The 26,192-nt window shown below is 47.9% G+C and overlaps 1 protein-coding gene across 1 annotated transcript in view; it reads right to left on the bottom strand.

The window, feature by feature from the left end:
- The window catches only part of LOC138369480 (uncharacterized), a 40,615-nt gene that overhangs the window by 5,604 nt on the left and 8,819 nt on the right, over positions 1–26,192 (bottom strand). The window contains exon 2 of the mRNA XM_069332736.1: positions 4,855–5,782. Coding sequence (XP_069188837.1) covers positions 4,855–5,782 — 928 coding nt within the window. The remainder of the gene's footprint in view (positions 1–4,854; positions 5,783–26,192) is intronic.

The following is a 26,192-nucleotide window of genomic DNA, read 5'->3' as shown; positions in this document are numbered from 1 at the left end:
TTTTATAATTTTAATTTACTTACAAATTTTAAATTTTTGTTTAATTAACAAAAATATTAATATACTTAAATTTTGTTTAAGTAAAATATATTTATACTTTACATTTATGTTTAATTTAAAAACATAATTTCAAAGTTAAATTTCTATTTTAAATACAATTCTGAAGCTGAAAATCTGTATTCATACATATGTAGATGATTACAAATATGTACATTTAAAATTCATTATTATTTAAAAGTTTTCTCATAAGATATATACATTTTACAGCAATTTTATTCACATTATTCAGTAATACAGAAACAGGTAATATTAATTGCTGAGACATGAACACTGAAGTATTAACGTGACGGGGATGAAATGGTTGGAATTTCTGGAAGATGGTTCAATTACGTATACACACAGAAATCACAATAGTATGATGCATTAAATGAACACATCCATAAGGGCCGTGATGAGGGTTCGAATCTACGTCCGAGAGGATCCCAGACGCGCCTTAATCGACTGAGCTACGACATGGTCAAAAGAATTGCAACCGAGAGTTCAACTTGACCTACCACGGATCCTACAGTCTCTCCGAGACACAAATCAGGATTTTTTTGGTTTATGTAAAATTGTATAAAAACCTTGTTTTTGTCTCGGAGTGGCTGCAGGATCCGTGGTAGGTCAAGTTGAACTCCCGGTTGCAATTCTTTTACCATGTCGTAGCTCAGTCGATTAAGGCGCGTCTGGGATCCTCTCGGACGTAGATTCGAACCCTCATCACGGCCCTTGAGGATTTGTTCAATTACGTATATATTAATAATAAGAACCTCAAGGAACAAGAAAGAATGTTAAGGAGCGCAAAGAATGGATTAGAAATTTAAATGATGGAAGCAGAGAAAAATAAACAATGTTGGAAGTTATTTAAGGCGCGAAGTCAGGTATTGAAGGCGGCAGGAAACATTGGCGAGAGTTTCCTCAACACAGTGTTTACGCTGAAGACCTTCAGTGTTGACCACGAGCAGGAAACACAATCACAGAATGTAACACTAAAGTCATACCACACCCAGGCCCCCGGGGTAACTTGTCAGTGTTACCACTCCCAGACCCCAGGGTAACTTGTCAGTGTTAACACACCCAGGCCCCCGGGGTAACTTGTCAGTGTTACCACACCCAGACCCCAGGGTAACTTGTCAGTGTTAACACACCCAGGCCCCCGGGGTAACTTGTCAGTGTTACCACACCCAGACCCCAGGGTAACTTGTCAGTGTTACCACACCCAGGCCCCAGGGGTAACTTGTCAGTGTTACCACACCCAGGCCCCCGGGGTAACTTGTCAGTGTTCCACACCCAGGCCCCCGGGGTAACTTGTCAGTGTTACCACACCCAGACCCCAGGGTAACTTGTCAGTGTTACCACTCCCAGACCCCAGGGTAACTTGTCAGTGTTACCACACCCAGACCCCAGGGTAACTTGTCAGTGTTACCACTCCCAGACCCCAGGGTAACTTGTCAGTGTTACTACACCCAGACCCCAGGGTAACTTGTCAGTGTTACCACACCCAGACCCCAGGGTAACTTGTCAGTGTTACCACACCCAGACCCCAGGGTAACTTGTCAGTGTTACCACACCCAGACCCCAGGGTAACTTGTCAGTGTTACCACACCCAGACCCCAGGGAAACTTGTCAGTGTTACCACACCCAGACCCCAGGGTAACTTGTCAGTGTTACCACACCCAGACCCCAGGGTAACTTGTCAGTGTTACCACTCCCAGACCCCAGGGTAACTTGTCAGTGTTACCACATCCAGACCCCCAGGGAAACTATTCAGTGTTACCACACTCATACCCCAGGGAAACTTGTCAGTGTTACAACACCCAGACCCCAGGGAAACTTGTCAGTGTTACCACACACAGACCACAGGGAAACTTGTCAGTGTTAACACACCCAGACCCCAGGGTAACTTGTCAGTGTTACCACACCCAGACCCCAGGGAAACTTGTCAGTGTTAACACACCCAGACCCCAGGGAAACTTGTCAGTGTTACCACACTCAGACCCCAGGGAAACTTGTCAGTGTTAACACACCCAGACCCCAGGGAAACTTGTCAGTGTTAACACACCCAGACCCCAGGGTAACTTGTCAGTGTTAACACACCCAGACCCCAGGGAAACTTGTCAGTGTTAATTAACACACCCAGACCCCAGGGAAACTTGTCAGTGTTAACACACCCAGACCCCAGGGTAACTTGTCAGTGTTAACACACCCAGACCCCAGGGAAACTTGTCAGTGTTAATTAACACACCCAGACCCCAGGGAAACTTGTCAGTGTTAACACACCCAGACCCCAGGGAAACTTGTCAGTGTTACCACACCCAGACCCCAGGGAAACTTGTCAGTGTTAACACACCCAGACCCCAGGGAAACTTGTCAGTGTTAACACACCCAGACCCCAGGGTAACTTGTCAGTGTTAACACACCCAGACCCCAGGGAAACTTGTCAGTGTTAATTAACACACCCAGACCCCAGGGAAACTTGTCAGTGTTAACACACCCAGACCCCAGGGTAACTTGTCAGTGTTAACACACCCAGACCCCAGGGAAACTTGTCAGTGTTAACACACCCAGACCCCAGGGTAACTTGTCAGTGTTAACACACCCAGACCCCAGGGAAACTTGTCAGTGTTAACACACCCAGACCCCAGGGAAACTTGTCAGTGTTAACACACCCAGACCCCAGGGTAACTTGTCAGTGTTAACACACCCAGACCCCAGGGTAACTTGTCAGTGTTAACACACCCAGACCCCAGGGAAACTTGTCAGTGTTACCACACCCAGACCCCAGGGTAACTTGTCAGTGTTAACACACCCAGACCCCAGGGTAACTTGTCAGTGTTACCACACCCAGACCCCAGGGAAACTTGTCAGTGTTAACACACCCAGACCCCAGGGTAACTTGTCAGTGTTACCACACCCAGACCCCAGGGTAACTTGTCAGTGTTACCACACCCAGACCCCAGGGAAACTTGTCAGTGTTAACACACCCAGACCCCAGGGAAACTTTACAATAAATACAGGACCAGAACTTGTACTGAAGTAACTTAGAATGAGCAGTTGTGTGTAGATTGAACTACTGACCCCCCCTCCCCTATTAGGATGCAACACCCCAGTAGTTGCCTATCTCCCGGGTACCTATCGACTGCTAGGTGAATAGTAGCATGAGGTGAATGGAAATGTGTCGAAGTATTTCTTTCCCACTCGGGAATTTAACCCCCAGACACCGGCTTGTGGGTCGGGAATATTGTTCCTAGAGACAGCTGATGAGCAGGTCAACTGTGGAACATTGGTAACATTGTACCATAGCTGGCTAATGTGGAACATTGGTAACATTGTACCACAGCTGGCTAATGTGGAACACTGGTAACATTGTACCACAGCTGGCTAATGTGGAACACTGGTAACATTGTACCACAGCTGGCTAATGTGGAACATTGGTAACACTGTACCACAGCTGGCTAATGTGGAACATTGGTAACATTGAACCACAGCTGGCTAATGTGGAACACTGGTAACATTGTACCACAGCTGGCTAATGTGGAACACTGGTAACATTGTACCACAGCTGGCTAATGTGGAACATTGGTAACATTGTACCACTGCTGGCTAATGTGGAACACTGGTAACATTGTACCACAGCTGGCTAATGTGGAACACTGGTAACATTGTACCACAGCTGGCTAATGTGGAACATTGGTAACATTGTACCACAGCTGGCTAATGTGGAACATTGGTAACATTGTACCATAGCGGGCTAATGTGGAACATTGGTAACATTGTACCACAGCTGGCTAATGTGGAACACTGGTAACATTGTACCACAGCTTGCTAATGTGGAACATTGGTAACATTGTACCACAGCGGGCTAATGTGGAACATTGGTAACATTGTGCCACAGCTGGCTAATGTGGAACATTGGTAACATTGTACCACAGCTGGCTAATGTGGAACAATTTAATCACAAGTTGATGCTGAACGTATGTTAACCAAGAACAAATTAACAGAACTGGAACAGAAACATTCAGGTACAAGAGTAAGCGACGAGGAGTTTAATGTATGAGAGATCTCAGGGGTCACATATATACCTACATATATGTGTCAATATGTGAGAGCATACACATATGTGTCAACCATTTCGTTTACGAAACTAGCAAAAGTACATGGAGTGAAAATACATCCTTTATGTTACACATCCCCCCCCGCCCCCCCCCCCCCTGGAAGCAGCACATAGCAGTTGTCTAACTCCCAGGTATCTATTTACTGCTAGATGAACAGTTGCATCAGGGTGAAAGAAACTTTACCCATTTGTTTTTGCCTGTGCCGGGGAACGAACCCGGAACATTAGGACTACGAATCCCGAGCGTCGTCCACTCAGCCGTCATGCCCGCCTACACATACACACCACAGAGAACATGGAACAGGAAATATTGTCAATAAATACTGTCAAAATTATGTGGAAATAAAGGAATGGGACGGAGGATGGGAGGGAGGAGACCCGGGCACAGCCGGTTAACCCTCCTACCAATAAGATGAACACTGTTCCAGAACAAACAGCCTCATTGTTCCACAGGGAAATGATTGACATGTACTAAAGAGATATAACACTTGCACCAAGATTGTAAACTTCTCAAGATTTCTCTAAAATGTCTATTTGAATCATATTTATTTTTTGTAAAGCCTTTGTACTTGTACTTAACTAAACAAGTGTTTGTATGTACTTTGTGTACATGCTCAGTGTAACATTACATGTGTATAGGAAGAAGTACATATGTGTTTCTCCCCAGAATGCTAAGTGAATGTCGATTATGTGTGACGTACATCAACATACATGAACACTTTGTACTGAGCTTTAGCTGCCTCATCAATAGGTTTAGCTGCCTCATCAACAGGTTTAGCTGCCTCATCAACAGGTTTACCTGTCTCATCAATAGGTTTAGCTGCCTCATCAACAGGTTTACCTGTCTCATCAACAGGTTTAGCTGCCTCATCAATAGGTTTAGCTGCCTCATCAACAGGTTTACCTGTCTCATCAACAGGTTTAGCTGTCTCATCAATAGCTTTAGCTGCCTCATCAACAGGTTTACCAGTCTCATCAACAGGTTTAGCTGCCTCATCAATAGGTTTAGCTGTCTCATCAATAGGTTTACCAGTCTCATCAACAGGTTTAGCTGTCTCATCAATAGGTTTAGCTGTCTCATCAATAGGTTTAGCTGCCTCATCAACAGGTTTAGCTGTCTCATCAACAGGTTTAGCTGCCTCATCAATAGGTTTAGCTGTCTCATCAATAGGTTTACCAGTCTCATCAACAGGTTTAGCTGTCTCATCAACAGGTTTAGCTGCCTCATCAATAGGTTTAGCTGTCTCATCAACAGGTTTACCAGTCTCATCAACAGGTTTAGCTGTCTCATCAACAGGTTTAGCTGCCTCATCAATAGGTTTACCAGTCTCATCAACAGGTTTAGCTGTCTCATCAATAGGTTTAGCTGTCTCATCAATAGGTTTAGCTGCCTCATCAACAGGTTTACCTGTCTCATCAACAGGTTTACCAGTCTCATCAACAGGTTTAGCTGTCTCATCAATAGGTTTAGCTGCCTCATCAATAGGTTTAGCTGTCTCATCAACAGGTTTACCTGTCTCATCAACAGGTTTACCAGTCTCATCAACAGGTTTAGCTGCCTCATCAACAGGTTTACCTGTCTCATCAACAGGTTTAGCTGTCTCATCAATAGCTTTAGCTGTCTGATCCCTTTGTGGGGATTTATATTTCAATAAGCTTATTTCATTTTCATTTTAACTGAAATTTTAATATATATATATATATATATATATATATATATATATATATATATATATATATATATATTATAAAATATAGAATTACTAAATCAATCAATAACTTTATTCATAAATGTATGTTTTATACAGTCATACTTGGTTTGGTTTACACATATTTACAGTAAATTATTTACCCAAGAGAAGCTCACAATAACAACGCTTTCTGATGCCTAGTAAATTAGTTATATATTTTGCCTTCATTTACTGACATATGGGCGACTCATAATGAAATATACAAGTCAAAACAAATTACTTAATTTAAAGCAAAAGAAACCTTAAAATGTGTCCAATTTTATGGATAAAATGAACTAAATATAACTTGAATCAGGAAAAATTGGCCAGCCTCTGAATTTTAGAAGCGACAGTGACGAGAATAAATCATTCACTCTGAGGACAGAACACACATTAGAAGGACCTGATTTGAACAGGATTTTAAATGCTCCTCAAAGGGCATTTGAGAAGCATTTTTATTACTGTCACTTCTTTTGCGAGAGTAATTCCTTGCAATAATATGGGGTATGCTCCTGGGGGAAGTGTTGCATTCTGTGCAGCGTAGTTGTATTATTTTATCCTGCAAACCTCATACACCACAGTATACATCATTCATGCTAATGTTGTATTTTATAAATATCAAGTTGGTATTGATGGCAGTGTGTGAGCAGTCAGTAGTGACTGAAGGCATTATTAGGCTAATAGTGGTTGCCAGATTGGTCATTGCCTGCAGACAGATGGCCACCACAGGTCAGTGTATCATGTAGCAGAGTGTAGCAGTAGACCTGAGGCCTGGCAGGACATGACAATAACTGCGGGACTGAACCAATAAGCTACATCTTAAACATTTCCTCAACTCACCGTTTAGCTTATCATAGTCTGATTTTCACTATACCAATTGTTCACTTCCTTATAAACTGCTACACTGACTGTTAAGTAACTCCTCTTCTAGTCACGTATACAGAAATAAGCTACTCTCTCGTGATGACAGGTTGTGTGGTGAAGGGTGTGGTGAAGGGAGGTTTGTGGTAAAGGGAAGGTGTGTGGTGAAGGGAGTGGTGTGGTGAAGGGTGTGGTGAAGGGAAGGTGTGTGGTAAAGGAAGGGTGTGTGGTGAAGGGAGGATGTGTGGTGAAGGAAGGGGTGTGTGGTGAAGGGAGGGTGTGTGGTGAAGGGAGGGTGTGTGGTGAAGGGAGGGTGTGTGGTGAAGGTAGGTGTGTGGTGAAGGGAGGGGAGTGTGGTGAAGGGAGGGTGTGTGGTGAAGGGCGGGGTGTGGTGAAGGGAGGGTGTGTGGTGAAGGTAGGGTGTGTGGTGAAGGGAGGGTGTGTGGTGAAGGGAGTGGTGTGGTGAAGGGAGGGTTGTGTGGTGAAGGGAGGGTTGTGTGGTGAAGGGAGGGTGTGTGGTGAAGGGAGGGTTGTGTGGTGAAGGGAGGGTGTGTGGTGAAGGGAGTGGTGTGGTGAAGGGAGGGTTGTGTGGTGAAGGGAGGGTGTGTGGTGAAGGGAGGGTGTGTGGTGAAGGGAGTGGTGTGGTGAAGGGAGGGTTGTGTGGTGAAGGGAGGGTTGTGTGGTGAAGGGAGGGTGTGTGGTGAAGGGAGGGGTGTGGTGAAGGGAGGGTTGTGTGGTGAAGGGAGGGTGTGTGGTGAAGGGAGGGGTGTGGTGAAGGTAGGGGTGTGTGGTGAAGGGAGAGGTGTGGTGAAGAGAGGGTTGTGTGGTGAAGGGAGGGTTGTGTGGTGAAGGGAGGGTGTGTGGTGAAGGGAGGGTGTGTGGTGAAGGGAGGGTGTGTGGTGAAGGGAGTTTGTGTGGTGAAGGGAGCCGGTCGGCCGAGCGAGGGAGCCGGTCGGCCGAGCGGACAGCACGCGGGACTTGTGATCCTGTGGTCCTGGGTTCGATCCCAGGCGCCGGCGAGAAACAATGGGCAGAGTTTCTTTCACCCTATGCCCCTGTTACCTAGCAGTAAAATAGGTACCTGGGTGTTAGTCAGCTGTCACGGGCTGCTTCCTGGGGGTGGAGGCCTGGTCGAGGACCGGGCCGCGGGGACACTAAAAGCCCCGAAATCATCTCAAGATAATCTCAAGAAGGGAGGGTGTGTGGTGGAGGGAGTGTGTGGTGAAGGGAGTTGTGTGTGGTGAAGGGAGGGTGTGTGGTGAAGGGAGGGTGTGTGGTGAAGGGAGGGGTTTGTGGTGAAGGGAGGGTTGTGTGGTGAAGGGAGGGTGTGTGGTGAAGGGAGGGTGTGTGGTGAAGGGAGGGGTGTGGTGAAGGGAGGGGTGTGGTGAAGGGAGGGGTGTGGTGAAGGGAGGGGTGTGTGGTGAAGGGAGGGTGTGTAATGAAGGGAGGGTTGTGTGGTGAAGGGAGGGTTGTGTGGTGAAGGGAGGGTGTGTGGTGAAGGGAGGGGTGCGTGGTGAAGGGAGGGGTGTGTGGTGAAGGGAGGGGTGTGGTGAAGGGAGGGGTGTGGTGAAGGGAGGGGTGTGGTGAAGGGAGGGTGTGTGGTGAAGGGAGGGTTGTGGTGAAGGGAGGGGTGTGGTGAAGGGAGGGTGTGTGGTGAAGGGAGGGGTGTGGTGAAGGGAGGGTTGTGTGGTGAAGGGAGGGTGTGTGGTGAAGGGAGGGTGTGTGGTGAAGGGAGGGGTGTGGTGAAGGGAGGGGTGTGGTGAAGGGAGGGGTGTGGTGAAGGGAGGGGTGTGGTGAAGGGAGGGTGTGTGGTGAAGGGAGGGGTGTGGTGAAGGGAGGGTGTGTGGTGAAGGGAGGGGTGTGGTGAAGGGAGGGGTGTGGTGAAGGGAGGGGTGTGGTGAAGGGAGGGTGTGTGGTGAAGGGAGGGGTGTGGTGAAGGGAGGGGTGTGGTGAAGGGAGGGGTGTGGTGAAGGGAGGGGTGTGGTGAAGGGAGGGGTGTGGTGAAGGGAGGGTGTGTGGTGAAGGGAGGGGTGTGGTGAAGGGAGGGTGTGTGGTGAAGGGAGGGGTGTGGTGAAGGGAGGGGTGTGGTGAAGGGAGGGGTGTGGTGAAGGGAGGGTGTGTGGTGAAGGGAGGGGTGTGGTGAAGGGAGGGGTGTGGTGAAGGGAGGGGTGTGGTGAAGGGAGGGTGTGTGGTGAAGAGAGGGGTGTGGTGAAGGGAGGGGTGTGGTGAAGGGAGGGTGTGTGGTGAAGGGAGGGTGTGTGGTGAAGGGAGGGGTGTGGTGAAGGGAGGGGTGTGGTGAAGGGAGGGGTGTGGTGAAGGGAGGGGTGTGTGGTGAAGGGAGGGTGTGTAATGAAGGGAGGGTTGTGTGGTGAAGGGAGGGTTGTGTGGTGAAGGGAGGGTGTGTGGTGAAGGGAGGGGTGTGTGGTGAAGGGAGGGGTGTGTGGTGAAGGGAGGGGTGTGGTGAAGGGAGGGGTGTGGTGAAGGGAGGGGTGTGGTGAAGGGAGGGTGTGTGGTGAAGGGAGGGTTGTGGTGAAGGGAGGGGTGTGGTGAAGGGAGGGTGTGTGGTGAAGGGAGGGGTGTGGTGAAGGGAGGGTTGTGTGGTGAAGGGAGGGTGTGTGGTGAAGGGAGGGTGTGTGGTGAAGGGAGGGGTGTGGTGAAGGGAGGGGTGTGGTGAAGGGAGGGGTGTGGTGAAGGGAGGGGTGTGGTGAAGGGAGGGTGTGTGGTGAAGGGAGGGGTGTGGTGAAGGGAGGGTGTGTGGTGAAGGGAGGGGTGTGGTGAAGGGAGGGGTGTGGTGAAGGGAGGGGTGTGGTGAAGGGAGGGTGTGTGGTGAAGGGAGGGGTGTGGTGAAGGGAGGGGTGTGGTGAAGGGAGGGGTGTGGTGAAGGGAGGGGTGTGGTGAAGGGAGGGGTGTGGTGAAGGGAGGGTGTGTGGTGAAGGGAGGGGTGTGGTGAAGGGAGGGTGTGTGGTGAAGGGAGGGGTGTGGTGAAGGGAGGGGTGTGGTGAAGGGAGGGGTGTGGTGAAGGGAGGGGTGTGTGGTGAAGGGCGGGGTGTGGTGAAGGGAGGGGTGTGGTGAAGGGAGGGGTGTGGTGAAGGGAGCGGTGTGGTGAGGGGAGGGGTGTGGTGAAGGGAGGGGTGTGGTGAAGGGAGGGTGTGTGGTGAAGGGAGGGGTGTGGTGAAGGGAGGGGTGTGGTGAAGGGAGGGGTGTGGTGAAGGGAGGGGTGTGGTGAAGGGAGGGGTGTGGTGAAGGGAGGGGTGTGGTGAAGGGAGGGGTGTGGTGAAGGGAGGGGTGTGGTGAAGGGAGGGGTGTGGTGAAGGGAGCGGTGTGGTGAAGGGAGGGGTGTGGTGAAGGGAGGGGTGTGGTGAAGGGAGGGTGTGTGGTGAAGGGAGGGGTGTGGTGAAGGGAGGGGTGTGGTGAAGGGAGGGGTGTGGTGAAGGGAGGGGTGTGGTGAAGGGAGGGGTGTGGTGAAGGGAGGGGTGTGGTGAAGGGAGGGGTGTGGTGAAGGGAGGGGTGTGGTGAAGGGAGGGGTGTGGTGAAGGGAGGGGTGTGGTGAAGGGAGGGGTGTGGTGAAGGGAGGGGTGTGGTGAAGGGAGGGTGTGTGGTGAAGGGAGGGGTGTGGTGAAGGGAGGGGTGTGGTGAAGGCAGGGGTGTGGTGAAGGGAGGGGTGTGGTGAAGGGGTGTGCCATGGGCTAGTTCGTCAATACCTTCTCGCTGGTGTATTAACAAATTATCAAAAACAGTAAATGTTGTCATAGTGTTCATCTGCTTTGACAAAATATTGGTAAAATATGAAATAATATTTTCCACATCAAGTAATCGAACCATTTGGAGTTTGTACGGAATTGAATTACATATTTTTAAAATATTTTTATTTGTATAAGTAAATGTTGATGTAAATATGGACGGTAGAGCGACGGTCTTGCTTCATGCAGGTCGGCGTTCAATCCCCGACCGTCCACAAGTGGCTGGGCACCATTCCTTCCCACCGTCCCATCCCAAATTCATATTTTGACCCCATCCCAGTGCTATATATGCGTAATGGCTTGGCGCTTTCCCCCCTACTAGTTCGTTAGCCAATTTACATTAATATAGAACAGACCAAAATACAGGCCGGCCTGAATCATGACAAATTATATGTATAGATATAAACGTTGCCAATGTATGTCATACAAAATACACGTCATGAAGCTGGAGGACGACTGAACACTGAGAGAAAAACACCAATATACACACACTATACACACGCTATACACACGCTATACACACGCTATATGCACACTATACCCACTACATGCACTTCACACACACACTATACACACGCTATACACACGCTATATGCACACTATACCCACTACATGCACTTCACACACACACTATACACACGCTATACACACGCTATATGCACACTATACCCACTACATGCACTTCACACACACACTATACACACACTATATGCACACTATACCCACTACATGCACTTCACACACACACTATACACACGCTATACACACGCTATATGCACACTATACCCACTACATGCACTTCACACACACTATACACACGCTACACACACGCTATATGCACACTATACCCACTACATGCCCTTCACACACTATACACACGCTATATGCACACTATACCCACTACATGCACTTCACACACACACTATACACACGCTACACACACGCTATATGCACACTATACCCACTACATGCACTTCACACACACACTATACACACGCTACACACACGCTATATGCACACTATACCCACTACATGCACTTCACACACACACTATACACTCACAATATACACACACAAGGGAGTGTGTGTATAAACAGGAGACCTACCAGAAAGTTGGAAGACAGCTAACGTAGTCCCAATATACAAAAAGGGCGACAGGCAAGAGGCACTGAACTACAGGCCAGTTTCCCTAACTTGTATACCATGCAAGGTGATGGAGAAGATCGTGAGGAAAAGGCTCGTAGAGCATCTGGAGGGAAACAGCTATGTAACGTACCACCAACATGGGTTCAGAGATGGTAAATTGTGCCTCACAGGTTTAATAGAATTCTTTGACCAGGCAACACAAATTTGAAAGAAAGAGAAGGGTGAGCAGACTGCATTTTCTTGGACTGTAAGAAAGCCTTTGACACAGTACCTCATAAAAAGGCTGTTACAAAAGTTGGAGCAACAGGCAGGAGTAAAAGTTAAGGTGCTCCAGTGGATAAGGGAGTATCTAAGCAACAGGAAACAGCGAGTAACGGTGTGGGGGAACACATCAGAGTGGCGAGATATCACCAGCGGAGCTCCACAGGGTTCTGTTGAACCCATCCTGTTTCAAATATATGTTAACGATCTTCCAGAGGGTATAGACTCATTCCTCTCAATAATTGCTGATGATGCACAGATTATGAGAAGAATCAAAACAGATGAAAATAGACAGAGACTACAGGGCGACCAGGACAAACTGGAGGAATGGTCTAGAAAATGGCTACTGAAGTTCAACTCAGGAAAGTGTAAAGTAATGAAATTTGGCGTAGGGAACAAAAGGCTGAACACAAGGTACCATCTGGGAGGTGAAATCCTGCAGGAGTCAAATAGAGAGAAAGATCTGAGGGTTAAAATCACACCGAACCTGTCCCCAGAAACCCACATCTAAAGGATATCATCAGCGGCATATGCTAGACTGGTCAACATAAGACTGCCTTTAGAAACATGTGTAAGGAATCGTTAAGGACCTTATATACCACATATGTAAGACCAATCCGGGAGTATGCAGCTCCAGCCTGGACTCCATACCTAGTTAAACACAAGACAAATTTAGAGAAGATTGAGAGGTATGCCACCAGACGACTAGTCTCGGAACTGAGAGGTATGAGCTACGAGGAAAGGCTAAAGGAGCTGAACCTCACGTCCATGGAAAACAGAAGAGTAAGGGGAGACATGATAACCACCTACAAAATTCTCATGGGGAATTGACAGGGTGGACAAAGACAAACTCTTTAGCACGGGTGGGACACGAACAGGGGGACACAGGTGGAAAATTGGTTCCGAAATACACACACACACACACACACACACACACACACACACACACACACACACACACACACACACACACACACACACACACACAGGAATCTGTACACCAGTTGATTGACAGTTGAGAGGCGGGACCAAAGAGCCAAAGCTCAACCCCCGCAAGCACAAATAGGTGAGTACAAACACAAACACGCACACACACACACACACACACACACACACACACACACACACACACACACACACACACACACACACACACACACACACACACACATAGTGTGTGTTTATGTGTGTGTGTGTGTGTGTGTGTACTCACCTAGTTGTACTCACCTAGTTGTGTTTGCGGGGATTGAGCTCTGGCTCTTTGGTCCCGCCTCTCAACCGTCAATCAACAGGTGTACAGATTCCTGAGCCTATCGGGCTCTGTCATATCTACACTTGAAACTGTGTATGGAGTCAGCCTCCACCACATCACCCCCTAATGCATTCCATTTGTCAACCACTCTGACACTAAAAAAGTTCTTTCTAATATCTCTGTGGCTCATTTGGGCACTCAGTTTCCACCTGTGTCCCCTTGTGCGTGTTCCCCTTGTGTTAAATAGACTGTCTTTATCTACCCTATCAATCCCCTTCAGAATCTTGAATGTGGTGATCATGTCCCCTCTAACTCTTCTGTCTTCCAGCGAAGTGAGGTTTAATTCCCGTAGTCTCTCCTCGTAGCTCATACCTCTCAACTCGGGTACTAGTCTGGTGGCAAACCTTTGAACCTTTTCCAGTTTAGTCTTATCCTTGACTAGATATGGACTCCATGCTGGGGCTGCATACTCCAGGATTGGCCTGACATATGTGGTATACAAAGTTCTGAATGATTCTTTACACAAGTTTCTGAATGCCGTTCGTATGTTGGCCAGCCTGGCAGCCTGTGTGTGTGTACTCACCTAGTGTGTGTGTGTGTGTGTGTGTGTGTGTGTGTGTGTGTGTGTGTGTGTGTGTGTGTGTGTGTGTGTGTGTGTGTGTGTGTGTGTGTGTCTCCATAGTGTATAGGTGTATAGTAGGTCACTTGAAACGGGAGACCTACCAGAAATATGGAAGACTGCTAATGTAGTACCAATATACAAAAAGGGCGACAGACACGAGTCACTGAACTATAGGCCAGTGTCCTTAACTTGTATACCATGCAAGGTGATGGAGAAGATTGTGAGAAAAAACCTAGTAACATCTGGAGAGAAGAGACTTCGTGACAACCCATCAACATGGGTTCGGGGAGGGTAAATCTTGCCTTACAGGCTTGATAGAATTCTACAATCAGGTGACAAAGATTAAGCAAGAAAGAGAAGGATGGGCGTACTGCATTTTTTGGACTGTCGGAAAGCCTTTGACACAGTACCAAATAAAAGGTTGATGCATAAGCTGGAGAAATGATCCAGAGGATGATCTCCCAGAGGGTATAGACTCATTCCTCTCAATGTTTGCTGACGACGCCAAAATTATGAGAAGGATTAAGACAGAGGAGGACAGCTTGAGGCTACAAGAAGTCCTGGACAAGCTGCAGGAATGGCCGAACAAATGGCTGTTAGAGTTTAACCCAAGCAAATGTAATGTAATGAAGATAGGGGTAGGAAGCAGGAGACCAGATACAAGGTATCATTTGGAGATGAGATACTTAAAGAGTCAGAGAGAGAGACCTGGCGGTTGATATCACGCCAGACCTGTCCCCTGAAGCTCATATCAAGAGGATAACATCAGCAGCATATGCCAGGTTGCCTAACATAAGAACGGCCTTTAGAAACTTGTGTAAGGAATCTTTCATAACATTATATACCACATATGTCAGACCAATCCTGGAGTATGTGACTCCAGCATGAGTCCAAATCTAGTCAAGCATAAGACTAAACTGGAAAAGGTTCAAAGGTTTGCCACCAGACTAGTACCCGAACTGAGGGGTATGAGCTACGAGGAGAGACTACGGGAATTAAACCTCACGTCACTGGGAGACAGAAGAGTTAGAGGGGACATGATCACCACATACAAGATTCTCAGAGAAATTGATAGGGGTAGATGGATAGATTATTTAACACAAGTGCCACACGCACTAGGGGACACAGGTGGAAATTGAGTGCCCAAATGAGCCATAGAGACGTTAGAAATTTTTTTTTCAGTGTCAGAGTAGTAGACAAATGGAATGCATTAGGAAGTGATGTGGTGGAGGCTGACTCCATACACAGCTTTAAGTGTAGATATGATAGAGCCCAATAGGCTCAGGAACCTGTACACCTGTTGATTGACAGTTGAGAGGCGGGGCCAAAGAGCCAGAGCTCAACCCCCGCAAGCACAACTAGGTGAGTACAACTAGGTGAGTACACACACACACACACACACACACACACACACACACACACACACACACACACACACACACACACACACGCACACACAAAACAAAGGAAACACACACACACACACACACGCACACACACACACACACACACACACACACACACACACACACACACACACACACACACACACACACACGCACACACACACACACACGCACACACACACACACACACACACACACGCACACACAAAACAAAGGAAACACACACACACACACACACACACACACACACACACACACACACACACACACACACACACACACACACACACACACACACGCACACACACACACGCACACACACACACAAAGGAAAACAGAGAAATGAAGATGAGAAACCCATGGTTTAATCAGAGATGTAGGCTAGCTAAGCAGCAAAGTAAAGGGGCATGGAGAAACTATAGGAATAACAGGACACTGGAGAGCAGAGAAAGATACCAGAATGCCAGGAATGAATATGTCAGGATGAGAAGACAGGCAGAAAGACAATACGAAAATGACATCACAAGCAAGGCAAAGACTCAGCCTAAATTGTTGCATAGCCACATCAGGAGAAAAACAACAGTAAAGGAACAGGTTATGAAATTAAGGATAGGGGCAGAAGGATTCACTACAAACGACAAGGAAGTGTGTGAGGAACTGAATAAGAAATTCCAGGAGGTATTCACCTTAGAACATGGAGAAATTCCAGAGGTAAGTGAGGGAATAGCTAACCAGGAACCACTGGAAGAGTTTGAGATTACCAGCGGGGAAGTAAGGAAGTGTTTACTAGAGTTGGATGTGACAAAGGCTATAGGCCCGGATGGAATCTCCCCTTGGGTTCAAAAGGAAGGAGCAAGAGAACTGAGCCTACCACTCTCCATAGTGTATAACAAATCACTGGCAACAGGGGAACTGCCAAGAATTTGGAAAGCAGCTAACGTAGTCCGGATATACAAGAAAGGGGATAGACAGGAGGCACTGAAATACAGGCCAGTGTCCCTAACCTGCATACCATGCAAGCTGATGGAGAAGATTGTGCGAAGACAGCTAGTGGAGCACCTGGAGCGAAGGAACTTTGTAACACAGCATCAAAATGAGTTCAGGGATGGCAGGTCCTGCCTCACAGGGTTAATTGAATTCTACGACCAGACAAGAAAGAGAAGGGTGGGCAGACTACATATTTTTGGATTGCCAGAAAGCCTTTGACACAGTACCACACAAGAGGCTAGTGAAAAAGCTGGAGATGCAGGCTGGAGTAAAAGGGAAGGTACTCCGGTGGATAAGGGATTACCTAAGCAACAGGAGACAGCGAGTCAGTGTGAGGGATGAGGTCTCAGATTGGCGAGACGTTACGAGTGGAATCCCGCAGGGGTCAGTTCATGGTCCTATACTGTTTCTGATATATGTAAATGATCTCCCAGAGGGTATAGAATCGTTCCTCTCACTGGTTGCTGATGATGCAAAAATTATGAGGAGGACTTAAACAGAGGATGATAGTAGGAAGCTACAAGATGACCTAGACAGACTGAATGAATAGTCTAACAAATGGCTACTAAAGTTCAACTCGAGTAAATGCATGGTAATGAAACTAGGTGGTGGAAACAGGAGGCCAGACACAGGATACCGAATGGGAGATGAAGTACTTCGTGAAACGGACAGAGAGAAAGATCTAGGAGTTGATATCACACCAAACCTGTCTCCTGAAGCCCACATAAAAAGAATAACGTCTGCGGCCTATGCGAGGCTGGCTAACATCAGAACAGCGTTCAGGAACCTGTGTAAGGAATCATTCAGAAACTTGTACACCACATATGTAAGACCAATCCTGGAGTATGCGGCCCAGCATGGAGTCCGTACCTGGTCAAGCACAAGACAAAGCTGGAAAAAGTTCAGAGGTATGCCACTAGACTAGTCCCAGAACTAAGAGGCATGTGTTACGAGGAAAGGCTGCGTGAGATGCACCTTACGACACTGGAAGACAGAAGAGTAAGGGGAGACATGATTACTACCTGCAAGATTCTCAAAGGAATTGACAGGGTAGATAAGGATAAACGTTTTAACACGGGTGATACGCGAACTGGTGGACACAGGTGGAAACTAACTACACAAATGAGCCACAAGGGCGTTAGAAAGAACTTTTTCAGTGTCAGAGTAGTTAACAGATAGAATGCATTAGCAGTAATGTGGTGGAGGCTGACTCCATGCACAGTTTTAAATGTAGATATTATAGAGCCCAGTCGGCTCAGGAACCTGTACATCAGTTGATTGACAGCTTAGAGGCGGGACCAAAGAGCCAGAGCTCAACCCCCGCAAGCACAACAAGGTGAGTACAACTAGGGTAGTACACCGTACACTGTTCTCATGTCAGTTCACCGTAAAAGACCAATACCGTAGCATCATTGTGCGGGTGATGCCGCGGGCTTCCCATTGTTGGCCTAGATTGGCTCCCCCATGATGACGGGCGGCCACCTCCCCCACCACCTTCCCCCACGCCCATCACTTCCCCCACGCCCACCACCTTCCCCACGCCCACCACCTTCCCTGGTGCTGGTCCTGCGAGAGAGACCCATTTGGTTGTGCAGTCTGTGAAGCTGGGATCATGTACCCCTGCCCATTGAACTAGGTGCTCAGGTAGGATTTCCTTCACCAAGTTGTCAGACCCCACTGAAGAGGACAGGAACGCTGGTACAGCAATTTGTGTTTCTGTGCGCACACCAAGGCCCCCGAGTCTGACAGGAAGGGAGGCCTGTTTCCACTGTGAGTCGCTGAGGGAAAGATTGAGGGCTTTTTCTAGCATTGATTTCGCCAGGCTGTTGTAATCTTCTAATTTAATATTGTTGAAAAATGATGAACATCTTAGAAAGTAGGTCAGCCTGGGGAGGGACAAGCATCTGGTGATGAGGTAAAGTGCATCATGAGCATCGATGTCTTCAATCCTCTCGTTCATCCTCTTCAGGTCAGTGATCTTCTTACTAAGGACCCCGTCGATGGCATTCCTTCCAAGAGGAGCACCTAGGAGTGTGCTGTCCTCAGGGTTGGTTGTATGAATATCAGGCAAAACAACCTTTATTTGCTCTATTATGTGCTGGTTGGTGGAGGTTATTTCGCACTTGGAAGGGTTCAGGGTGAGGCCTAGACGTGCTCCTTGCTTCGGAATTATTCTTATGTCGTCCAAGAGTGAGGCTGGGGAGCCGGCTAGAGTACCATCGTCTAAAAACCAAATGTTGAGCTCACTGGACAGGTTATCGGTGACTTCCTTGATGACTAGACAGAAAAGAAAAGGAGCAAGGGGGTCACCCTGTTGGACACCTTCTTGTGACTCAATTTCATGGTTCCCGAAGAGCAGAGTTAGATTCTTGCTGTAGCATGAGTTTACAAACGGGTAGAGGGGAGGGAAAAAGGCGATGAACCGAACTGAGTACTGCATCCCTTCTAACCAGATTGAAAGCATTTTTTAAGTCCAGTTTTATCAGGGGTTTATATATATATATATATATATATATATATATATATATATATATATATATATATATATATATATATATTTAATATGACGAGAAATGTAAGTGCTAAGGGAGTCTTCTCTATGGCTGGTGGAAATGCCAATCACATTAGAAAAAAAATAGAGAAAAAAATGTTGACTGCTTGGCGGTTGTTCCTGTGGTAAAGTGATAGGGAAAAACACGCAAAACAAATCTTATAAATAATGAACTTTAATTTACTTTAAACAAACAGAAACAAAATAAAGATAATCCCTTGGCTATGTACAGCACGGATCAAAAACATATGCAAAAAGACAAAAACACAATATAAAATAAAATAAGGATTACGTTACTCTACAATTAGCAAGACAAAATGAGTAAATGGTGCTGAGAATAGTGGCTGGCTGAAACCTCTACTAATATACAGAAGTATGCTAGATAGAAGCGTCAGCTCTAGAGCACGAGAATATTCTGAGGCCAACTGCTCGTGCAAGACTATATATAGGTGGTGCAGAGGGCGCTGGAGTCGCGTGAAGTCGCCGATTCACCAATGCGGAGAGTGTTGGCTTGAAGTGGTTGTTTGGTGATCGACGACGAAGGTGGTGCGCCGGCAGTGAGAGAGGGGGGAGAGGAGTGAGAGTAGTGTACTCCCTGTAGAGACGTCTGTTAATCCACTTATATACGCTTGAATGTGGTATCATGATGTTGCAGACGTATAGAAGTAATAGTTGAAGTAAATCCAGTCACTTCAATGATTGCTGCAGTAGTTGAAGACAACCACTGTGTTGCAACCGACGGTCACTGGCGTCGTTACAACACACACACAGCTTGCAAGGCTGTAGTTTCTGAAACAAATCCTGATATGATACAATAAGAAACACAAGGAACACTGCTCTGATCACTACAGTATTGGCATTCACTTCAGCTGAAGAAGTCGCACCACAACTGGGGCCAGATTCACGAAGCAGTTACGCAAGCACTTACGAACGTGTACGTCTTTCTTCTATCTTTGACGACTTTGGTTACATTTATTAAACAGTTTACAAGCATGAAAATTTGCAAATCAACTGTTGGTATTGTTATAAACAGCTTCCTGGTGCTTCGGAGTTCATTAACTGCTTAATAATTGTAAATAAAGCCGCCAAAGATTGAGGAGAGATGAACAGATTCGTAAGTGCTTGCGTAACTGCTTCGTGAATCTGACCCCTGGTCCGGAAGCAGCAAGACAGGTCTCTGATCAACGCGGCGGCCCAAACATTTCTCGGGAATCATCGAAAAAAAATAACAGACAAATCAATGATCTCCCTCTTTGTAGATGCAATCACTTGGGGTGGACGGTAGAGCGACGGTCTCGCTTCATGTAGGTCGGCGTTCAATTACCGACCGTCCACAAGTGGTTGGGCACCATTCCTTCCCCCCGTCCCATCCCAAATCCTTATCCTGACCCCTTCCCAGTGCTATATAGTCGTTAATGATTTGGCGCTTTCTCCTGATATTTTCCTCCCTCCCTCACTCTTTGTATACAATATAATCAATAAAAATAATATAATTCTCCATATAATTATCAGTTTATTTATGTAAAAATCACTGTCAGTGGAGGGGAACATAAGGCTAATCAACACATTTTTCCTGTACTAAATTTTGTAGTGCATTTGCCTCCATCTTGAAGTTACCTTGAGAGGATTTCGGGGCTTAGTGTCCCCGCGGCCCGGTCCTCGACCAGGCCTTCACCCCCAGGAAGAACCCGGTAGCAGCTGTCTAACTCCCAGGTACCTACTTACTGCTAGGTAACAGAGGCATCAGGGTAAAAGAAACATTTTGCCCATTTGTCTCCGCCTCCACCGGGCATCGAACCCGGAACCTCAGGACTACGAATCTGAAGCGCTGTCCACCCAGCTGTCAGGCGCCATACATCAAGCCTCCCTACAACTGACGACCTGTGGGCTGGACGCACCAATGACAAATCATCTGTGTATCCAAATACATTTCCACATATGTTACCGCGTGACAGCAAGCCGCCACCTGCCTCATATTAATGGAGCCACAGCTCCAATACGAGACAAAAAATCGAAACCAATTTCAGCCAGAAAAAAATTAACTCTTGACTTTTTACTTGCTAATTCTACATGATATAAAAATTGAAAACAAAATTATCATTACTAATGCAATTCTCTATGGATAGTTGTTCAAGAAATGTTCAGTATTGACTATTTTCAGTGACTTAAAAGAGTGACTGTTCTCTAGCAGAGAACACTAACTCCAGACATGTGGAGGAAAAGATTTGTTGCATAAATTAGAATGAAAACATTACGGGAATCCTTAAGAAAATATAGAGTGTAAAATATGTTTAAATATTAAGATTTTCCTTGTTTTTACAAAACAGACAAAACAGGTTCTCCAGGTGTGTGTCACTGGTGAAGGTTCTCCAGGTGTGTGAACCACTGGTGAAGGTTCTCCAGGTGTGTGAACCACTGGTGTAGGTTCTCCAGGTGTGTGTGAACCACTGGTGTAGGTTCTCCAGTTGTGTGAACCACTGGTGAAGGTTCTCCAGGTGTGTGTACCACTGGTGAAGGTTCTCCAGGTGTGTGAACCACTGGTGAAGGTTCTCCAGGTGTGTGAACCACTGGTGAAGGTTCTCCAGGTGTGTGTGAACCACTGGTGTAGGTTCTCCAGTTGTGTGAACCACTGGTGAAGGTTCTCCAGGTGTGTGAACCACTGGTGAAGGTTCTCCAGGTGTGTGAGTCACTGGTGTAGGTTCTCCAGGTGTGTGAACCACTGGTGAAGGTTCTCCAGGTGTGTGAACCACTGGTGAAGGTTCTCCAGGTGTGTGAGTCACTGGTGAAGGTTCTCCAGGTGTGTGAACCACTGGTGAAGGTTCTCCAGGTGTGTGAACCACTGGTGTAGGTTCTCCAGGTGTGTGTGAACCACTGGTGTAGGTTCTCCAGTTGTGTGAACCACTGGTGAAGGTTCTCCAGGTGTGTGTACCACTGGTGAAGGTTCTCCAGGTGTGTGAACCACTGGTGAAGGTTCTCCAGGTGTGTGAACCACTGGTGAAGGTTCTCCAGGTGTGTGTGAACCACTGGTGTAGGTTCTCCAGTTGTGTGAACCACTGGTGAAGGTTCTCCAGGTGTGTGAACCACTGGTGAAGGTTCTCCAGGTGTGTGAGTCACTGGTGTAGGTTCTCCAGGTGTGTGAACCACTGGTGAAGGTTCTCCAGGTGTGTGAACCACTGGTGAAGGTTCTCCAGGTGTGTGAACCACTGGTGAAGGTTCTCCAGGTGTGTGTGAACCACTGGTGTAGGTTCTCCAGTTGTGTGAACCACTGGTGAAGGTTCTCCAGGTGTGTGTACCACTGGTGAAGGTTCTCCAGGTGTGTGTATCACTGGTGAAGGTTCTCCAGTTGTGTGTATCACTGGTGAAGGTTCTCCAGTTGTGTGAGTCACTGGTGAAGGTTCTCCAGGTGTGTGAGTCACTGGTGAAGGTTCTCCTGGTGTGTGAGTCACTGGTGAAGGTTCTCCAGTTGTGTGAGTCACTGGTGAAGGTTCTCCAGTTGTGTGAGTCACTGGTGTAGGTTCTCCAGGTGTGTGAACCACTGGTTTAGGTTCTCCAGTTGTGTGAGTCACTGGTGTAGGTTCTCCAGGTGTGTGAACCACTGGTTTAGGTTCTCCAGTTGTGTGTACCACTGGTGAAGGTTCTCCAGGTGTGTGAACCACTGGTGAAGGTTCTCCAGTTGTGTGAGTCACTGGTGAAGGTTCTCCAGTTGTGTGTGAGTCACTGGTGAAGGTTCTCCAGGTGTGTGTACCACTGGTGAAGGTTCTCCAGTTGTGTGTGTCACTGGTGTAGGTTCTCCAGTTGTGTGAGTCACTGGTGAAGGTTCTCCAGTTGTGTGAGTCACTGGTGAAGGTTCTCCAGGTGTGTGAACCACTGGTGTAGGTTCTCCAGTTGTGTGTACCACTGGTGAAGGTTCTCCAGGTGTGTGAACCACTGGTGAAGGTTCTCCAGTTGTGTGAGTCACTGGTGAAGGTTCTCCAGGTGTGTGTACCACTGGTGAAGGTTCTCCTGGTGTGTGAACCACTGGTGAAGGTTCTCCAGGTGTGTGAACCACTGGTGAAGGTTCTCCAGGTGTGTGAACCACTGGTGAAGGTTCTCCAGGTGTGTGAGTCACTGGTGAAGGTTCTCCAGGTGTGTGAGTCACTGGTGAAGGTTCTCCAATTGTGTGAGTCACTGGTGAAGGTTCTCCAGGTGTGTGAGTCACTGGTGAAGGTTCTCCAGGTGTGTGAACCACTGGTGAAGGTTCTCCTGGTGTGTGTGTCACTGGTGAAGGTTCTCCAGGTGTGTGTACCACTGGTGAAGGTTCTCCAGTTGTGTGTGTCACTGGTGTAGGTTCTCCAGGTGTGTGTACCACTGGTGAAGGTTCTCCAGGTGTGTGAGTCACTGGTGAAGGTTCTCCAGTTGTGTGTGTCACTGGTGTAGGTTCTCCAGTTGTGTGAGTCACTGGTTTAGGTTCTCCAGTTGTGTGAACCACTGGTTTAGGTTCTCCAGGTGTGTGTACCACTGGTGAAGGTTCTCCAAGTGTGTGAGTCACTGGTGAAGGTTCTCCAGTTGTGTGAGTCACTGGTGAAGGTTCTCCAGGTGTGTGAGTCACTGGTGAAGGTTCTCCTGGTGTGTGAGTCACTGGTGAAGGTTCTCCTGGTGTGTGAACCACTGGTGAAGGTTCTCCTGGTGTGTGAGTCACTGGTTTAGGTTCTCCAGGTGTTTGTATCACTGGTGTAGGTTCTCCTGGTGTGTGAGTCACTGGTGAAGGTTCTCCTGGTGTGTGAACCACTGGTGAAGGTTCTCCTGGTGTGTGAGTCACTGGTTTAGGTTCTCCAGGTGTGTGTATCACTGGTGAAGGTTCTCCAGTTGTGTGAGTCACTGGTGAAGATTCTCCAGGTGTGTGAACCACTGGTTTAGGTTCTCCAGTTGTGTGAGTCACTGGTGAAGGTTCTCCAGGTGTGTGTACCACTGGTTTAGGTTCTCCAGGTGTGTGAGGCATTGGTGAAGGTTCTCCAGGTGTGTGTACCACTGGTGAAGGTTCTCCTGGTGTGTGAACCACTGGTGAAGGTTCTCCAGGTGTGTGTACCACTGGTGAAGGTTCTCCAGGTGTGTGTACCACTGGTTTAGGTTCTCCAGTTGTGTGAGTCACTGGTGAAGGTTCTCCAGGTGTGTGTACCACTGGTGAAGGTTCTCCTGGTGTGTGAACCACTGGTGAAGGTTCTCCAGGTGTGTGTACCACTGGTGAAGGTTCTCCTGGTGTGTGAACCACTGGTTTAGGTTCTCCAGGTGTGTGAACCACTGGTGAAGGTTCTCCAGGTGTGTGTGTCACTGGTGAAGGTTCTCCAGGTGTGTGAGTCACTGGTGAAGGTTCTCCAGGTGTGTGTACCACTGGTGTAGGTTCTCCAGTTGTGTGAACCACTGGTTTAGGTTCTCCAGTTGTGTGAATCACTGGTGAAGGTTCTCCAGGTGTGTGAACCACTGGTTTAGGTTCTCCAGTTGTGTGAGTCACTGGTGAAGGTTCTCCAGTTGTGTGAGTCACTGGTGAAGGTTCTCCAGGTGTGTGAACCACTGGTGAAGGTTCTCCAGGTGTGTGAGTCACTGGTGAAGGTTCTCCAGGTGTGTGAACCACTGGTGAAGGTTCTCCAGGTGTGTGAACCACTGGTGAAGGTTCTCCAGGTGTGTGTGTCACTGGTGAAGGTTCTCCAGGTGTGTGAGTCACTGGTGAAGGTTCTCCAGGTGTGTGAACCACTGGTTTAGGTTCTCCAGTTGTGTGTATCACTGGTGTAGGTTCTCCAGTTGTGTGAGTCACTGGTGAAGGTTCTCCTGGTGTGTGTACCACTGGTGAAGGTTCTCCAGGTGTGTGTACCACTGGTGAAGGTTCTCCAGGTGTGTGAGTCACTGGTGAAGGTTCTACTGGTGTGTGAGTCACTGGTGAAGGTTCTCCTGGTGTGTGAGTCACTGGTTTAGGTTCTCCAGGTGTGTGTATCACTGGTGTAGGTTCTCCAGGTGTGTGTACCACTGGTGAAGGTTCTCCAGTTGTGTGAGTCACTGGTGAAGGTTCTCCTGGTGTGTGTGTCACTGGTGTAGGTTCTCCAGGTGTGTGTGTCACTGGTGAAGGTTCTCCAGGTGTGTGTACCACTGGTGAAGGTTCTCCAGTTGTGTGAGTCACTGGTGAAGGTTCTCCAGGTGTGTGTGTCACTGGTGTAGGTTCTCCAGGTGTGTGTGTCACTGGTGAAGGTTCTCCAGGTGTGTGTACCACTGGTGAAGGTTCTCCAGTTGTGTGAGTCACTGGTGAAGGTTCTCCAGTTGTGTGAGTCACTGGTGAAGGTTCTCCTGGTGTGTGAGTCACTGATTTAGGTTCTCAAGTTGTGTGAGTCACTGGTGAAGGTTCTCCAGTTGTGTGAGTCACTGGTGAAGGTTCTCCTGGTGTGTGTGTCACTGGTGAAGGTTCTCCAGGTGTGTGTACCACTGGTGAAGGTTCTCCTGGTGTGTGAACCACTGGTTTAGGTTCTCCAGGTGTGTGAACCACTGGTGAAGGTTCTCCAGGTGTGTGTGTCACTGGTGAAGGTTCTCCAGGTGTGTGAGTCACTGGTGAAGGTTCTCCAGGTGTGTGTACCACTGGTGTAGGTTCTCCAGTTGTGTGAACCACTGGTTTAGGTTCTCCAGTTGTGTGAATCACTGGTGAAGGTTCTCCAGGTGTGTGAGCCACTGGTTTAGGTTCTCCAGTTGTGTGAGTCACTGGTGAAGGTTCTCCAGTTGTGTGAGTCACTGGTGAAGGTTCTCCAGGTGTGTGAACCACTGGTGAAGGTTCTCCAGGTGTGTGAGTCACTGGTGAAGGTTCTCCAGGTGTGTGAACCACTGGTGAAGGTTCTCCAGGTGTGTGAACCACTGGTGAAGGTTCTCCAGGTGTGTGTGTCACTGGTGAAGGTTCTCCAGGTGTGTGAGTCACTGGTGAAGGTTCTCCAGGTGTGTGAACCACTGGTTTAGGTTCTCCAGTTGTGTGTATCACTGGTGTAGGTTCTCCAGTTGTGTGAGTCACTGGTGAAGGTTCTCCTGGTGTGTGTACCACTGGTGAAGGTTCTCCAGGTGTGTGTACCACTGGTGAAGGTTCTCCAGGTGTGTGAATCACTGGTGAAGGTTCTCCTGGTGTGTGAGTCACTGGTGAAGGTTCTCCTGGTGTGTGAGTCACTGGTTTAGGTTCTCCAGGTGTGTGTATCACTGGTGTAGGTTCTCCAGGTGTGTGTACCACTGGTGAAGGTTCTCCTGTTGTGTGAGTCACTGGTGAAGGTTCTCCTGGTGTGTGTGTCACTGGTGTAGGTTCTCCAGGTGTGTGTGTCACTGGTGAAGGTTCTCCAGGTGTGTGTACCACTGGTGAAGGTTCTCCAGTTGTGTGAGTCACTGGTGAAGGTTCTCCAGGTGTGTGTGTCACTGGTGTAGGTTCTCCAGGTGTGTGTGTCACTGGTGAAGGTTCTCCAGGTGTGTGTACCACTGGTGAAGGTTCTCC

This window comes from Procambarus clarkii, chromosome 28 (assembly GCF_040958095.1).
Source record: "Procambarus clarkii isolate CNS0578487 chromosome 28, FALCON_Pclarkii_2.0, whole genome shotgun sequence".
Lineage (NCBI taxonomy): Eukaryota > Metazoa > Arthropoda > Malacostraca > Decapoda > Cambaridae > Procambarus > Procambarus clarkii.
This window is presented reverse-complemented; position numbering and strand designations above follow the sequence as displayed.